This window comes from Hyperolius riggenbachi, chromosome 2, assembly GCF_040937935.1.
Source record: "Hyperolius riggenbachi isolate aHypRig1 chromosome 2, aHypRig1.pri, whole genome shotgun sequence".
NCBI lineage: Eukaryota > Metazoa > Chordata > Amphibia > Anura > Hyperoliidae > Hyperolius > Hyperolius riggenbachi.
The window spans coordinates 404,136,072-404,154,145 of record NC_090647.1 but is presented as its reverse complement, the minus strand read 5'-3'; the positions used below and the strand labels follow the sequence as shown (position 1 = coordinate 404,154,145).

General features: G+C 44.2%; 1 protein-coding gene across 6 annotated transcripts in view; it reads left to right on the top strand.

Moving 5' to 3' along the window:
• Positions 1 to 18,074, top strand: part of CCDC181 (coiled-coil domain containing 181) — a 162,657-nt gene that overhangs the window by 36,498 nt on the left and 108,085 nt on the right. For 5 of the 6 annotated variants that reach the window (XR_011026388.1, XM_068269818.1, XM_068269813.1 and 2 more), the window contains one exon: positions 10,644 to 10,783. Coding sequence is in view for 5 of the 6 variants with exons in the window: in XM_068269818.1 (XP_068125919.1) it covers positions 10,670 to 10,783 (114 nt within the window). In the remaining variant the exon portion in view is untranslated. Of the gene's footprint in view, positions 1 to 10,621; positions 10,784 to 18,074 lie in introns of all 6 variants that reach the window. The other variant, XM_068269816.1, reaches the window with a different exon arrangement.

Here is an 18,074-nt window from a genome sequence, read left to right as displayed (position 1 = left end):
CCACACATTGGATACAGCCCCACTCACTGCGCGTGCAGCGCGGGTGCGCCTATATTAGTGCACGGTGCGACAATAACGTCACACCCGCTGCCCCTTGATAATGGCGCATCGGGTGCCCCTGATACGGCGCATCAATGCGCCGCTTCGGGGTCACCCGATGCGCCGTTATCGTCGCTCCTGGGACAGCGGGTGCGACGTTATCATCGCACTGCGCACTGACTATATGCAATAAAGGGTGGGGGTCTACCTATATACACTTAATGGGGGATCTGGATGGCTAACCTGTACTGCGGCACCCATACTGGCTAACCTGTACTGTGGCACCTATAGCTTCCTTACCTATACTGGGGCATCTATATCTAGCTAACTATTACTGTGGCACTTATAGCTGGCTAAACTATACTGGGGGCACTCATACTTACCATCGGAGTGCTGATCCATCGTTGTGTATCAAAAATCGTGAATCGTATCAATATCGCAATTTCTGGCAGAAATCGTGCAATTCAATCTTTTCCTAAAATCGTTCAGGCCTACTTGATACCCAGTGCCCAGAGTGTCTGGTGAAGCAGAGAGTGATCGAGAGTGTCAGAGGCAGATGAATAGTCAAAGAGTAATAGTACAGAAAATTCACTTTGGATTTTGCAATTAGGAAGGTAATTTCCAAACTGGAGGGGATCTAACTAGAAGTTAGTAGAGAGAAAGTCAGACATTTCTGAATGGATGTGCCTTTCCAGCAATTTGGAAGGAAAGGGAAGAAGTTAGACTGGATGGTAGTTAGAGAGGGCTGTATGGTCCAGAGAATGTTTTTCTGATTAGTGGTGTTATAATTTATTTTTTTTCAGATAAGGAATGAAAAATGTATGTAGAGGTTGCAAAGAGTTGTTAAAGCAGGGATGAAGGAAGAGAAGAGCTGGGGGTTGAGATATGAGTGTATAGGGTCCAGAGCGCAGGTAGTGAGACGAACTTTAGAGCTTGGTGCAGAAAAGCGCTGTTTGGTCAGAGAGGAGTAGGTCAGAGTGATTGACTGCTCAGGTTGAGAGAGGGAGGGTAGTTTCTAGTGGTTGAGCAAACAGGTAGACAGGAGGGTGAGAAAGTAGGTAGAGTAGGTAGTTGAGCTAAAGAAAAGGGTTGCATTTTGAAACTATTTCGTGATGGTGTTGAAGGTGTTAAAAGGTTGTCTAGGGTTATAGGACTGTGAAGAAATGATTGAGAAGTATCGGTATGTCTGTTCTGCAAGGGAAAGGGCATATCTGAGCTGCTGCAGTAATGCTCTTCCTCCAGCACCATTCTGCCACCCTAGAATGTCTTTTCAGTTGTTTCATGTGTTCAGTCAGCCAAAGCTGTCTGTTGAGGTGGATGGACGAATGATGGTGAGGGGACTGGGCTGAATTCATGACAGCAGAGACTATGTTGGTGTAGCGAGTGGATACTGTGTCTGAGTGCACAGGGATTTCAAAGAGTCAGCCAGGGAGCAGAGATAAAAGTTGCAATAATTCCTGCGTAAGTGAGTGGGGGTTCAGTACTGGGATCTACAGGGACTTCAGAAATGCATAGACTGCACTGTCTGATGTTTCCATCCATGCATTGCAATTCACTGCAGAATCGCAACATATGGTTGCTGACAAATTTATGGAAATGCAGTGCAATTTCCATTCATTATAATGAATTGGATCACAGCCACTTCAGGGAGTAGCAATGCAAGTGACGCAGAAGTGGGTACAAGCCTAAACTATTCTTAATTTAAAGAGACAGTGCGCTTGGTTTAATTCATATTTAAAAAAAACAAAGAAAGATAAAAAATTAGGACTAGAAAATTTAAACCAAATACTACAAACCAATAAGTCCCTCAGGTATCACAGATAAAACAAATCTACATTACAACAATGTCTACATTAAGTTGTGTGGGTTGTAGTATTTTGAAATAAATTTTCACTCTTCCTCCTTCTAGCTTCATTTATTCACCGTATCACCATCTCTCAAATTGGCGCACGCATGCTAGTTCCCATAAATTGAATTTAAGGTACCGATCTGTGACATTTTATACAGTGATTTAGGGCAGTGTGTACACTGCCATTCTGGTTTTCAATTTGTGTGTTGTCTGATGAACATACCGTACTGCTTTCCATGATCAGTCATACTACTTTTTACTGTTACACATAGCTGTGTCTCCATTATGTTTTGGTGCGGTACAGGCCTGCACAACATACTCACACAAAAAACGTATTTTATAGTCAACCTTGTTTTTTCCAGGAGCTGATTTATTCCCCAATATCATAATTCTCCTAATTTGGTTTCTTAGGTATTACTATATTTTCCCTAACATTGTGTCCTTTAACAGAACCAGACAATATTTTTTTCCTCCTAAAATCCACAGCATTTTTACTACTTCGATTATTGTAAAGTGGAAATGTATACTCTTCAAATTTCTTTTTGACACTTTTTTTTTCTGGCCCTTCCCTCTTTGTCTCCAGTACCTCACTCAATCTTGTGTTTAATAATTCAACTTGTTTTTTATATGTAAGACTTCTGGTAACGTTCCGTCTAGCTCTCAGAAATTGTCCTTCTGGTATACAATCAAGCCATGCTATATAGTAGCATTTATCTGAGCGCACCTAGCCATTGCTGTCCATAGCCTTAAATCAGGTGTCAATTTGGTCCTCATTTAAAAACTGCCAAACCTAAAAAATAGATTAGTCTGGCTCCGTAATGCTATTACCTTAATTCCCCAGTTTTTCTCATTAATACGATCATTAAACGCTTTTATCTTTTCTGCATTCCTTTTTCAACTGTATGTACAACCATCTGTGTATTGCTTCTAGCATGCTAGTTCTACAGGCTTATTACTATAGATTAGATGAAAGTCCGTCCATTTAAAAACAGGCGCTAGGCTTTGGCCACGACCCCCCGCACTGCCTTCCCCCCCCCCCCCCCCCACTTACAGCGGTGTTCACACTGCCGCGCACACACACCCTGTACCCAATCTCTGAATCTCTGCTGTCCCAAGTTCTCCCACGTGCTGGGCATGCACAGTACGCCAAACGCGCGGACACAGGGACACAGCCATTTATTTTATAGGATGTATTCTCTCTCCCATAAGACAATAAATGGACTTGAATAATTCAGAATGCGTTTACAGCCGTCCACACCGTTGGCAAGCGCCAATATATAAATCCTTCCATTATACCAGAATTTTCAATCACCAAATGTATATGCTTTAATGGGAATTTTAATTTATTCTCTGGGATAGATGGATTTTCTGTCAGAAGAGCCATTACATATAATGAGGTGATATCCTGTGGTGCGACTAGTAATCAGGGGCACTCCCTGCAAATCTTTGATGGAGTGACCCCAATGTTTATACTCCTAACTCCCTCTACACCTGTGGTAACCTCCCACAGCCAGTGGTCCATCTGCCAGAGATCATACAACAAGTGTGGTTGCCATATTTGCCACAACAGTGTGGCCACATGACTTCCCCACCATAACAACACCTGCTCTGGAAAGGGCAGCTGTGCAACAGAGGAATGGTAAGAAGCTAGGGACTCATACAGCCCTAGGCACCCTTGTGGCTGCACGATCTGTCTCTCCCTGGACCTGCTACTTGGAGTCAAGAACGATTTGTTTACCTTTAAATGTTAACTGGCCAAGTCTTGTAAGGATTTTTGCCTTCTCCTAGATCAACTGGCATATGTGCAATTGATATGGCATAGTGATTAGTACTCTCGCCTTGCAGCACTGGGTCCTTGGCTCGAATAACAGCCAGGGCACTACCTGCATAGAGTTTGTATGTTCTCCGCATGTCTGTATGTGTTTCCTCTGGGCACCCCAGTTCCCTCCCACATCCCAAAAACGTACAGATAAGTTAATTGACTTCCCTCTAAAATTGTCCCTAGACTACAATACATACACTACAAGACACATACATAGACTTATGACTATAGTAGGGATTAGATTGTGAGCCCCTCTTAGGGACAGTTTAGTGACAAGACAATATAATCTGTACAGCACTGTGGAAGATGTCGGCGCTTTATAAATACTAAATAATAATAATATGTGAGGGTTCAGGACACACAAATGTACCTATTTTTTTCTTTCCTGGTTAAACTTGATGGAGCAATGTCTGTTTTTTCCAGGGCTGTGGACTCGTAGTCGGAGCAATTTTGGGTACCTGGAGTCAGTGGTTTCAATAAACTGATTGGATAATTTTTGTACCGACTCCACAGCCCTGTTTCTTTCAACCAAACTGACTATGTAACTATGTAAATAGGCTCAGCCTGGTCTTGGATGAGATGATTTTCATTGTAATTCTGATACCACAGTATTCCTTATGTAGTATGGTAGACATTTTTATCTGACATCTGGAGTTGGGAAGGAATGTTTTCTCTTTTAGGTCGCATTCACAGTGCCACATTGCAGTGCTGCGCTATAAAGTCTTATAACGCAGCTTACCGCACTGCAATGATAACCTTATGCGCCGTTCACAGTGCGATGTTATCGTCAAGTTGAAAATGTTGCGTTGTTGTAACTCACTGATTACTGTGCGTTATCTCGAAACGCAGACACGTTGTGACTTCGCATTAAATCGCAATGTCCCACTGTGAATATGCCCGTAAAGCTAACTGGTCCAAGCCATGTCTTCCTCTGGATCAACTGGGATATGTGAGGGTGCAGGACAATTATTTATTTATTTATTTCCTGGTTGAACTCGATGGATCACTTTTTTTTTCAACCAAACTAATTATAATTATGTAATTATGTAAGTAACATTAATTCTCTTAACTGTTTTCTTGGTTGACTTTTGACTCCCATGTAGGGTTCTATGTCAGTCTGACACTGTTTAGGTGGTCAAAGGTCAAAAACGACTATACCCTGCAATACACTGATCTTTAGTTAGCTACCTTTGGGCTAAGTTTACAGAGGGACTTGCGTTGCGGTGCAGTGAATAAGGAAGCAGAACAGAAAAGTTGCACCTCACATTATGCGCATGTAGCATCACATACAGTGAAGCATACATTCAATGAAAAGTATACTTCACTGTCACTGTTAGCATGTGAGTCCATTACTTCACATTTATATACAGTAGCTCACAGAAGTGAGTTTATTATATCTTTTCATGGGACAACACTAAACTGACTCTTTGATACAAGGTAAGTAGTCAGTGTACAGCTTATATACCAGAGAAAATTTGGTGTCCCATCAAAATAACTCAATACACAGCCATTAGTGTCTGAACCGCTAGCAACCAAAGTGAGTATACCCCTAAGTGTAGAATGTCAAAATTTGGCCCAAAGTGTCAACATTTTTGTGGTCAACATTATTTTCCAGCTTTTCCTTAACGTTTTGAGCACATAGAGTTTGCAAGAGCTTCACGGATTGCCACTGGAATCCACTTCTACTCCTCCATGACAACATCACAAAGCTGGCGGATGCTAGAGACCTTGCACTCCTCCACCTTCTATTTGAGGATGCCCCACAGATGCTCAATAAGGTTTAGGTTTGGAAACCTGCTTGGCCAATTCAGCATCTTTACCCTCAGTTTCTTTAACAAGGAAGTTAGCTTATGTTGATGGTTCCTGTGATTGTAACAACCCCAAGTTCATCTAAAAGACAAAAGGAGACCAGGAGCCCAATGGTGCAGAATTGTGTAAGATAAAGAAAAGCAAATTGATAAGGAAGTATATACTCACAAAGTTGGGTTGCAAATCCTTGCTATCACCGTCAGAGCAGGTTCCCGTCCCTGCTCGGTTTTCCAGGTCTGTGACAGGAACTGGGTGGTCACATGTAAGAAACGCTGAAAAGCCGCAGCGTGTGCTGAAAGCAAGGCAGCTGATTCCGCGTCCAACGCTCTCTCCCTCCCACCCTGTGTTGATTGATGACCGGCCTGAGTATGAGATAAAAAGGGAATTCTCTAACTTACATCCTGGAAAGTCAGGAAGGAGATGTCCGGAGTCCACTCCTCAGGAAGGGGGGGGTACTGTGAGAAAACGCGAAAAAGCCGCCGCGTGTGCTGAAAGCAAGGCGGCTAATTTCGCGTCCAACGCGGCGGTGTGCATGCGTAGGCATGCGTCTGGTAGTGTGGCAGAACGCGGAAAAGCCGCCGCATGTTCTAACAGCAAAGCAGCTGTTTCCGCGTCCAAGGTGGCGGTTTGTACGCAGCAGCGTGCCTTTGGAGTGGCTGGGTCTGTTAGTCCACATAGATGGATGAAGAGCTACGCGCGCGCGGGCCAGAAGTCAGGGCCTTTATACCAGCAGGGGAAGTGTCAGCTGATCGGGACGATCAGCTGATTCCTGCTGGACTCATGATTGGCTGAGTGGCTCGGCGGGGCAGCAGAGTTCAGCTACTATATATTCTGCTTGCTTGTCAGTTGCTGGTTGTCTGCCATTGCTAACACTTTGTGGAAGCATTCAGACCATAGTCAGATTCTTACAGTGTGTTTGAACCAGGGTGACCTGGAAATTCACACTGAGCCAGATTACCTTGTACTGTTTATTTGTTAGACCAGTTCCAGGGTGTTGAGATCAAGGCCCTCACACCCCAGACTAGGAATACTGTGTATCTTCTGTGTATTCTCTAGCATAGTTCCAGGGTGTTGAGATCAAGGCCTTCACACCCAAGACTAGGGAACTGTATTGTCTTTGTGTTATATTCCAGACTAGTTCCAGGGTGTTGACGATCACGGACCTCACACCCAAGACTAGGGAATTGTATCATAATTTATGTTATACTCCAGACTAGTTCCAGGGTGTTGATGATCACGGACCTCACACCCAAGACTAGGGAATTGTATTTTCATTTATGTTATACTCCAGACTAGTTCCAGGGTGTTGATGATCACGGACCTCACACCCAAGACTAGGGAATTGTATTATCATTTATGTTATGCTCCAGACTAGTTCCAGGGTGTTGTGACTACGGACCTCACACCCCAGACTAGGATTGTGCTATTACTGTATTACGTTAGCCCAGTCCAGGGCAATACCTTTCATATTAGCTGCAGGGCTTCCTGCAACCCAGCCTCGGTCCCTCGCCCAGGAGTCCACAGGCTACAGGAATATCACCCACAGTCAGGGGTGAATTCCTCAGGAGTCTTAGGCCGCCAGCTCCTCTGGTGGTCTCCTCTCAGAGTTGTTACTGTTACACCAAACACTCTCACTATTCTGGTGTCCAGAGGTTAGCTATACATCTGTATTATCGCTGATTCTGCAGATCATCGATAATCAGGCGTATATCTGCATTCTTGGTGGAACTGCAGATCGCCAATAATCAGATTCTCTCTGCGTGCTGACACCAATCGTTACATCACACTCCTTGTCCTAACAAGGAAGTGGTAAACTTGGAAGTGTGTTTGGGGTCATTATGTTGGAATATTGCCCTGTGGCCCAGTTTCCAAAAGGAGGGGATCATGCTCTGTCTCAGTACATTTTGGCATTTATGGTTGCCTCAAGTGCAACACTCATGCAGCCCCAAACCATGATACTCCCACCTCCATGCTTGACTGTAGGCAAGACCCAATTGTCTTTGTACTGCTCACCTGGTTGTCACCACACACACTTGACACCATCTGAACCAAATATGTTTATCTTGGTCATATCGGACCACAGGACATGGTTCCAGTTATCCATGTCCTAATCTGCTTGTCTTCAGCAAACTGTTTGTGGGCTTTCTTGTGCATTTATTTATTTATTTTATTTATTGTATTTATAAAGCGCCAACATATTACGCAGCGCTGGACAATAAATAGGGATACATACAATATTTAGGAATGACATACAGCAAAATGACAATACCTGAATACAAGAAAGACCAGATCATGCAGCACAGTATGAGTACAAGGCGATGCTTAGTCACTGGAGGGGAGCATGGAGATTAGGCAAGTCAGGCTTACTCAGATGCATAGCATCATTACATCTAGTAATGGAGGTGCATGATCAGGTAGGACACAAAAGGAGGAGGACCCTGCCCAAAGGCTTACAATCTAGAGGGAGAGGTAAAGAAACGGAAGGTAGGGGACCAGAGTTCAGCTATGGGTTTAGAGCACTTGTGAGGGGTAGTAGGTCAGAGTGAAAAGGTGAGTTTTGAGGGCTTTATTGAAGATGTTGAAGGAGGGGGCTGCCCTAATGGGTGGAGGTAGGGAGTTCCATAGTGTTGGAGCAGCTTTTGAAAAGTCCTGGATGCGTGCATGGGACTGGGTGATGCGGGGGGCTGTTAGGCGAAGTTCATTGGAAGAGCGGAGTGAGCGGCTAGGTGTGTACCTCTGAGTAAGATCGGAAATGTAGGTTGGACAGGTTTTGTGGACAGATTTGTAGGTCAGACATAGTATCTTGAATCTGATTCTGGACTGGATAGGAAGCCAGTGGAGGGATTCAAGGAGGGGATCCGCCGTGGTGGAGCGATGGGAGCAGTGGATAATTCTGGCTGCCCCATTTATGATGGACTGCAGTGGGGCTGTTCGGGTCATAGGGAGACCAGACAGCAGGGCATTGCAGTAGTCAAGGCGGGAAATTATGAGGGCATGGATTAGGAGTTTGGTGGTGGCAGAGGTCAGGAAAGGGCGAATCTTACAGATGTTACGAAGGTGGAAGTTGCAGGACTTTGTGAGGTTTTGGATGTGGGGAGTGAAGGAGAGTGCGGAGTCCAGGGTGACACCCAGACAGCGGGCTTGAGAGGCAGGGTGAATGGTAGTGTGGTTAACAGTGACATGCACATCTGGGAGGTTTATGGATGTTCGGGGTGGGAAGATCATAAATTCCGTTTTGTCTAGGTTTAGTTTCAGGAACCTAGCAGATATCCAGGAGGAGATGGCTGATAGACAGGAGGAGACCTTGTCCATGGTAGTGGTGGATATGTCAGGAGTGTGGAGGTAGATCTGGGTGTCATCTAAATACAGATGATAGTTAAAACCCATGGAGGAGATAACCTTGCCAATGGAGGATGTGTATAGGGTGAACAGTAGGGGGCCAAAGACTGAACCTTGGGGGACTCCCACCGAGAGGTGGTTGGGGGTGGACGAGGACTCATTGAAGGTGGTTGTGAAGGAGCGGTTGGAGAGGTAGGATGTGAGCCACGACAGGGCAAGATCGTGAATGCCCATGGACTGGAGGGACTGGAGGAGTAGGGGATGATCTACTGTGTCAAAAGCTGCTAAAAGGTCAAGGAGGAGGAGAATGGAGTATTTACCTTCAGCTTTAGCTAAGGCAAGGTCATTGACCACTTTGGTGAGAGCAGTTTTCGGTTGAGTGGGCAGGCCGAAATCCAGATTGCAGTGGGTCTAGCAGTGAGTTGGCATTGGGGAACTGGGTCAGGCGTTTGTGAACCAGGCGCTCAAGGAGTTTTGAGGCAAAGGGGAGGAGGGAGATAGGACAGTAGTTGGAGGGTAGCGAGGGGTTGAGGGAGGGTTTCTTGAGCAGGGGTAGTACAGTGGCCTGCTTGAAGTCTGAGGGGAAGGTGCATGTGGATAGGGAGAGGTTGAACAGGGTAGTGAGGACTGGGGCCAATTCCGTGTCGTGCATCATCTTTAGACTTCAGAGAGTCTGGAACAACAGGCAATTTGATTCAGTGTGGTCTGAGCACTGACCGAATGACCCCACACTCCTTCAACTTCGGCAGCAATGCCGCCAGCAGTCTATTTGCAAAAGACAACCTCTGGATATGATGCTGAGCACGTGTACTCAGCTTCTTTGGCCGACCACAGCGAGTCCTGCTCTGAGTGGAACCTGTGCTATTAAACCTCTGTATGGTCCTGGCAGGTCAGTTTCAGGGTGTTGGCAATCTTATAGCCTGGGCCATCTTTATGTAGCGCAAACATTTTTTTTTTAAGATCCTCGGGGAGTTTAGTGACCAGTATGAGAACGTGTGAGAGTGATAACATTAAAGTTAACACGCCTTCTCCCCATTCACACCAAAAATAATAGGAAAATAAAAATTGAAAATGTAAATACAAAACTGAACTGTGCTTATGGTGATTTAGCAGATGCAATTTCCTTTAAACACATGTAAAACTTGCCAGTGGAAAAAAATAATTGCACCAGGGGTTACAAACCACAGGGTCCACAAGCAAATCTTTGATGCCCCCCCCCCCCCCCAAGTTCACATTCCCTTTCACCTACCTTCTATGGTGAAACCCATGGCCTGGGGGTCCATCTGCCAAGGATTATTTAACAAATGAGACTTCTGTGATTCCCCGCCACCACCACAACCACCAATAACACGCATGGTTACAATAACACCTGCTTTATGGTGATCCAATCTTTTTCATCCAATCTTACCATTTCTATGTAAATATAAGAGATCTATCATTCAGCATATTGATCCTCAATTCTATACTACATAGATTTGGTAAATTTGGATGATAAAGATTGGATCATTAGTGACCACCTTTTAAGTGATGGGCCTCAGCATTGGATAGGGAGGATAAGAAGTTGGGACAATACACAGCCCTGGGCCCTGTCCAGTAGCTGCTTCCCAAATAGTCACGCCTTTCAATTGCATATATTTTGCTAATCATGTAACTGAGAAGTATATTGTTTGGCTATAATTATTGTATGAATTTAAATTTGTTAGTATTGTCTGTAATATCAATCTGATAACTAAACTGCTACTTTACTGTAAATATAAATACAGTTTTGTACTAACGTCTTAACAGGAAAATAACATACTACCTCTATAAAAATGAGTGAAAAGGAGGAATCTGATTCTGAAGGAGGACTGGAATATGAAGATGACTTTGAGAAAGACCTTGACTGGTTAATAAATGAGGAAGAAAAGCAACACGCATCATCTCTGGTATGGCTGTGTTTTTAATTTTTTTTCTTTGTTCTTGTTTCCAGGTACAACACAAAAATTGCTTTATTCTGAAAGCATGGCAGACTTTTGACTACAGTATAGCTTAGAAAAAAAATTGCATTACCTATAGCAGCCACGCTGCATCACACTAAAGTAAATATCTGTTAAAAGCTGTTTGATTGCATTAACCACTTATTTATACTGACAGTATATCTACACCCCGCAGGAGGAATATTCCCCCTCCAAAAGGCGTAGATATACGAACCTCGCCACGCCGCCGTTTCTTCACTCCTGTGTATGCTCCCGCTGTGCTATTCTTGTTAGTAGACAGATCAGTGAATGGGAACTGTGTTCCCATTCACCGATCTAAGTGCCTGGGATCAGTAATCACCGGCATCAATAAGATTGAAGTCATTGACAAAAGTGAAAGTAAACATACATGCATTACTTCCTGTAACGTGTGTATGCAGTGTACAGCAAACAGTAGGAAAAAAGTGGGGGGACATCTGGTGGCCAAATAGTAAAATTACACTTACATACATTATTATTATTATTATTATTCAGAATCAGAATCATTTTATTTTGCCAAGCATGACTGGGTCATGCCTGGAATTGGGTTTGGCACAATACATACATAGCTCATTAGAGGTAGGAGGGACATAGATGGCACACAGCATGCAGTTTGCAGGAGCAAATGAAGGTAGCTAAGGAAAAAGCGTCAGAAATACAACAGGAACATGACAGTAACATGACAGTATAACATCGTACATATACATTCAGAGTCCGCTGTATGCATCTTTCAAACACTGCCGAAGTATACCAAAAGTGCCAGAAAAGTCTAATCAATTTAAATATGTTGTCCAGTTAACAGGTTGCTTGAAAAGTATTTTATTTTTGCTGTCCGCTACTTAGCAGGTGGAAGGGCACTGATGGAGGGTGGGAGAATGTGAAGATAGTTCAGGAGGCTAACGGCCAAAGGGAAGAAGGAGTTCTTGTGTCTGGTGGTCTTGGAGGGGATGGCCCGAAGTCTCCAACCCAATGGAAGTGGGGTGAAAAAGCAGTGGCCTGGGTGAGAGGGGTCACTCGGGATCCTCAGTGCCCTGGCACGTAGTTTTGTGTTGTACAGGAGGTCAAGTGGAGGCAGAGGTCTCCCGATGATCCTCTCCCCCGACCTAATGATCCTCTGTAGTATGTACCTGTCGTTGGCGGTGGCTCCCGCATACCAGACCTAGATGGAGGAACAGAGGATCGATTTAATGGTGGCGAAGTAGAAACATTTTAGAATCTCCTGCTCCATACCGAACTTCCTCAGTTGGCGAAGAGTCTCTGCTGGGCTTTTCGCTGGGTTGCAGTGATGTTGGCCCTCCAACTGAGATCACTGGAGATGGCAGTGCCCAGAAGGCGAGCGCAGGGCACTATGGCCACCTCGGTACCGTCGATATAGATGGGAGGCGGGGTGAGAGCAGACTTCCTAAAGTCAATGATTAGCTCAATGGTTTTGGCCGTGTTGAGCACCAGACTGTTCTCCTTGCACTAGTGGCATATTCTCTCCACCTGCTGCTGGTACTCCTAGATGTTGTCCTTGGTGACGAGGCCGACCATGGTGGTGTCAGCAGCAAATTGAATGACCTTGACAGAGTCCGCTGTGTATCTACAGTTATTTGTGTAGAGGGAGAACAGCAGCGGGGACAGGACACTATCCCATTAAATAAAATACATAAAATCCCCATTAATTAACTCCTTAACCCCCCCCCCCCCCCCCCCAACCATAGTTATCAAAATAAAGCACTTTTATAAATAAATAAAAAAGTAAGAAAAATACAGAAATACTTACCGTAGGGACTCAACTTTTGTAAGTCATGAGGGTATATTACTGATATTTTGCAAATAAGGGCTTGGAACCAGTGACGAACCCAAAACTGAAGAAAATACACCTCTATTTCCAAATAAAATATTGTCTCCATACATTGTGATAGGGACCTATTTAACCTCTTCAGGACCACAGGCTTGACCCCCCCCCCCCCCCCCCCCAAAAAAAATGGCCACTGCAGCTTTAAAGGGAACCTTAACTGTGGGAGGAAAAATTTTACTTACCTGGGGCTTTCCCAAGCCTCCTGCAGCCATCCTGTGCCCACGTCGGTCCTTCGGTGCCCTCCGGTCTCCCTCCGCAGCTAAGTTTCATTTTCGTCCGACTGCCAGTCGTCCTCCGGCAAAGCATCCTCTTCTTCCGCATTCCCCGCCGTAAAGCGCCATAAAGCACGTCCACATGACGCTCTTTACGGCGCTTTATGGCGGGGAATGCGGAAGAAGAGGACGCTTTGCTGCTGAAAACAAAACTTTTTCCCCACAGTTAAGGTTCGCTTTAAGGGCTAGCTGCAGAGCTGCACAACTCAGCGCATAAGTGATTTCCCCCCCCCCCCTTTTTCTCCCCACCAACAGAGCTCTTTGGTGGTGCAGTCTGATCGCTCCCCCAATGTTTGTTTGTTTGTTTCTTACAAATATTTATTTCTTTATTTTTGTAATATGTTTTACCATTTTTTCCCCCTCCCTCCCTCCCTCCAGCAGCCGGTGAGTGCGATCGGCTATGATAAGCTTTATCCTATCACAGCGGATCGCTTTTGCCCCTTTGGAGGTCACAGTCGAGTGACACGGCTGTCCCCTGTACAGCGCTGCCTTAGATCGCATCGCTGTATGTACTAAATAGACGTCGATCGCCGCTGGGAGACTGAAGGCGTCGATGAGCGTGCAGCATGCGCACAATCGCCTGCAAAAGCCGTCCCCAGGACTTTACGCCGATCGGCGTTAGACGGTCCTAGGGCTGCCACCGTGGCCTCGCCCATTGGTGTGACGCGGTCCTAGAGTGGTTAAACAGTGTACAGGACAAATGGGCAAATAAAATATGTATTTTAATTACAGTAGCATGTACTATTTTAAAACTGTAATGGCTGAAAACTCAGAAATAATGATTTTTTTCCATTTTTTTCTTACTATTCCCATTAAAATGCATTTAGAATAAAATAAATCTTAGCAAAATGTACCATCCAAAGAAAGCTTAATTGGTGGCCAAAAAAAAAAAAATATATAGATCATTTTGTTGTGAAAAGTAGTGATAAAGTTATTGGCAAATAAAAGGGAGAAGTCCTGAAATGTGAAAATTGCTGTGCTCCATAAGGGTAAAAACCCCTTAGCGGTAAACAGGTTAAAGGGATACTGTAGGGGGGTCGGGGGAAAATGAGCTGAACTTACCCGGGGCTTCTAATGGTCCCCCGCAGACATCCTGTGTTGGCGAAGCTACTCACCGATGCTCCGGCCCCGCCTCCAGTTCATTTCTGGAATTTCTGACTTTAAAGTCAGAAAACCACTGCGCCTGCACGCCCGTGTCCTCGCTCCCGCTGATGTCACCAGGAGTGTACTGCGCAGACACAGACCATACTGGGCCTGCGCTGTGCGCTCTTGATGACATCAGCGGGATCGAGGACACGGCAACGCAGGCGCAGTGGTTTTCAGACTTTAAAGTCTGAAATTCCAGAAGTGAACCGGAGGCGGGGCCGGAGCATCGGTGAGTGGCTGCGCCAACACAGGATGTCTGCGGGGGACTGTTAGAAGCCCCGGGTAATAATCCGATAATAATAATAATCCGAACATTTGTATAGCGCTTTTCTCCTGTTGGACTCAAAGCGCTCAAGAGCTGCAGCCACTAGGACGCGCTCAAGAGGCCACCCTGCAGTGTAAGGGAGTCTTGCCTTGAACTCCTTACTGAATAGGTACTTGACCTAGCCAGGATTCGAACCCTGGTCTCCCTTGTCAAAGGCAGAGCCCTTAACCAGTACACTATCCAGCCAACTCATTTTCCCCTGACCCCCTACAGTATCCCTTTAAAGCATTTACTTTTCTATGTTTTAAAGGTAACCTGGAAAAAGGAAAAAAAATGTGCCAAACAGATACTTACCTCAGTAGAGAGGAGACTCTGTATAATCCAGAGGCTTCCCTGCCCCCCTCGCAGTTCCATTGCTTAGACCTCCCCCCGGACCTCTTTGAGAAGAGTATGCACAGCCATGCTCATTTACGTGTAAGAGCGCCAGCGCGGAAGCACAGAGCTGTTTGGGCTGAGAGGAAAAAGCCGAGCCTGAGCAGCTCCATGCTATGGCGTTACGCATCCTGCACTGTACAGCCAGACTAGTTTACAGAGGGGAGCCTGGCCGCAAACATCCAGTGGTTCCCAGCGTCCAGCAGTGATCTGGAGGAGGATGTTCTCTCTACCAAGTACCTGATTTTCTATACTTTGAAACGTACAGGTTTACTTTAAAGAACAAGCGACACCCATGCTAACCTAGTAATAAAGAACACATATATAAGTAGATAAATACTACCTCTACTTACATAACAGATGTATTGTGCTATCCACGTAATGATTCCTGTGAATTTTATAAAGGAGAAGCAGAAAATCCTATTGCAGGCAGTGGCCATTTTGCCAAGCTAATGCTGACATCATATCCTTCCTGACTCTTGTTTTCCCCCCTCCCTTCTCTTGCTGATTGTGTATTCATTAGCTGCCCTCCTCCCAGAGTCTTTTTTTTTTATTTACACATCCAATCACTGAGTCACCTCAGCCTTGCTTGTAAACGCAAGTGATCAGCTAGGCAGGGAACTAAATGGAAGAGGAGGAATATATTATAGATAAAAAGAACTCCCAGCATTCAAAAGAACTCCCAGCATTCAACTTTTTGGCACTCTTTGGCACTAGGGCCATTGCTCCTAAAGTATGTGATAACTCCAAACCATAACAGCAGAAAAAGTTTTGAATGCAGGATTAGCATCTTTATCACTTAATACACTCAGACCAGTTGCTGTTGAAATTTGATTTTTATGCTGACAATACCGCTTTAAAGGGATCTGAGCAGCTCCTGCTTTCAAATAGCTAAAATAGCTGCCATGTTTGAGAAGCTAACTCCTCCTGCTCCCTTTTCACTACTATTATCTAGCCTTGGTGTGAAGTTCAATAAGTCATTTATCTCTTTGAAGTACAGTGTCCTCCCTCCCAATGCTTAATAAGTTTGTTTGAATTTTAGCTTGTGGTCAATTAAGTCAATTAGAGTCCTTATCAGCCTTCCATTTTCTATTGCTTGTGACTGACCACTCCCCTGGAGAAAGAGGAATACTGCTTGTAATTTAACCCTTTAATGTAAAAAGATGAGGTAAAATGAAAGTTTTTATTTTTTTATTTTTTTATAATAAACCATATTTTTAGCATGCGTTTTTAATTTGCTATGGAACTGACCTGGGAGGTAAAAATTATGCTTGGTTCCCTTTAAGACATCAGGCCCTCCTTATATTCAATAGAAATAATATTTTCACGGTTTCTAAATAAACTTCTTTGCTGTTCTTTTATGTGAGATAACTCAAAATATTGTGCTACATTCAACTGAGGATTTATGAAAGTGAAAGTTACAGCAAAATGGCAAGCAGGAAAGATAAGCTTATACTTAAACCTCACACCCAGCCCCTCTAGAATTTAGTAATGAAAAAGCCGCAAACTTAACCACTTCACATCCAGACCTTGTTTCCCCCTTATAGACCAGAGCATGTTACATATATTGTTGTTGTTTTTAAGAGAAACCAGACTTTCATTTGGCAGTGTTTTTTCCTAAGAACAATTTTGTTTTCTATGCAATTTATTTGGAAAAATAAGAAAAAAAAAGCAAAATCAATTATTTCTACTGTAGATAAAAAAACACAAATTGCATTTGGCTATTTCTCCTGTTTTTCGCAAAATTGAAATTGCGTTCCTTCACAATTTATGGTGATAATATTTGTTTCCAAAATAAAGGTGGCTTTTTGCAACAGTGTGTACTTTTCACTTAAAATTGAGAAAATATTAAAAATATTTTAATGGTAAAAATTATGGCGAAAAGGTTAATGGGGAAGGTTAACTAACAATTTTATTATGTAGAGGTTGTGGTCTTAAATGTAGTGTGGTCTTAAAAGTGGGCTGACCTAGCCTCCCACAGCCCATGTCTGGCCATTCACACCTGATCCTCATTCCAGCACACACCTCCATCCCTTCTGCTGTCTATTTAATCTAGTTACTAAGTCAGATATGACGTGGTCAGATGTGCATTAAAGAGAATCTGTACTCTAATATTCTTACACTAAAAAGCATACCATTCTATTCCTTATTTTCTCCTGTGCCCCTCTGTGCTGTTTCTGCCACTCTCTGCTGCAATCCTGGCTTGTAATTAACAGTTTTAGGCAGTGTTTACAAACAAACTAACCAGCTTGTGATAGGCTCACATAAACAGAGTGTGTGAGTCATACAGAGTGTGTAGGGGGCCTGCAGAGGGTGTGTATCGCTTCTATCCAATCACAAGCAGCCCTGCACATTCCACACATTCAAGCCTTAGCCCGACAGACACGACAGAGGAAAGGAGATATGATTTATTACAGAGACAGTGCAATTAGGAAAGGCTGCCGTAAGCCAGTGCACATTAGAACAGGCATAGGAACTTATAGGATAGAAGAATTAAGGCTGAAAAATTTGTTGCAGAGTCTCTTTAATCTTAAGTGCATTAATTTAAAGTGCACAGCAAAAGACCCAAATTAGACCAGAATTGAACCAGAAGGGAACAGAGGGAACTGGCAGGATACTCTGCAGTTCGGTCACATAGTTTGCTACTTAACTGTTCTTTATCTGTTTTACCATATGCTTGCTTGTTTCTGCAATTCCTGTATCTAAACACACTCCATCCTCCTGCTGTCAGCTATTGACCTCCCTATAGACCACTTCAGAATGTTCAAAATGTCTCTCTCAACCACTTCTTTTTGCCTTCGGTTCCTGAAAATTCACATGTCACTTCATCCTCCCACTGTCAGCAACACCATACACATTGCTCCCTCTCTGCTATCGTCTCCCCTTCTCTCTAGCCACAAACTATTTCCATTTCTAAACCTAACTTGCATACACACAAGTCCCACCCCCACATCTATCTGCTCTGCCTACTCCTCCTCCTGGCTTCTGGGGACATATCACCAAACCCAGGGCCCACTCCTAGACCTCACACTGCTCAGACTACAACTCATTCCACCAATAACAAAGCTCACCACCTCCCCTCCCAGAACACCTATAACCTTATTGACATCCCCCTTCTTCCCAGCTCTCCCCTCCCCATATCTGGGGCTCTATGGAACTCCCACTCTGTTTGTAATAAACTGGCCTTTATTCATGACCTGTTTATCTCCAACACTTTCACCTTCCTGGGGCTCACTGAGACATGGCTAACTCCATCAAACACGG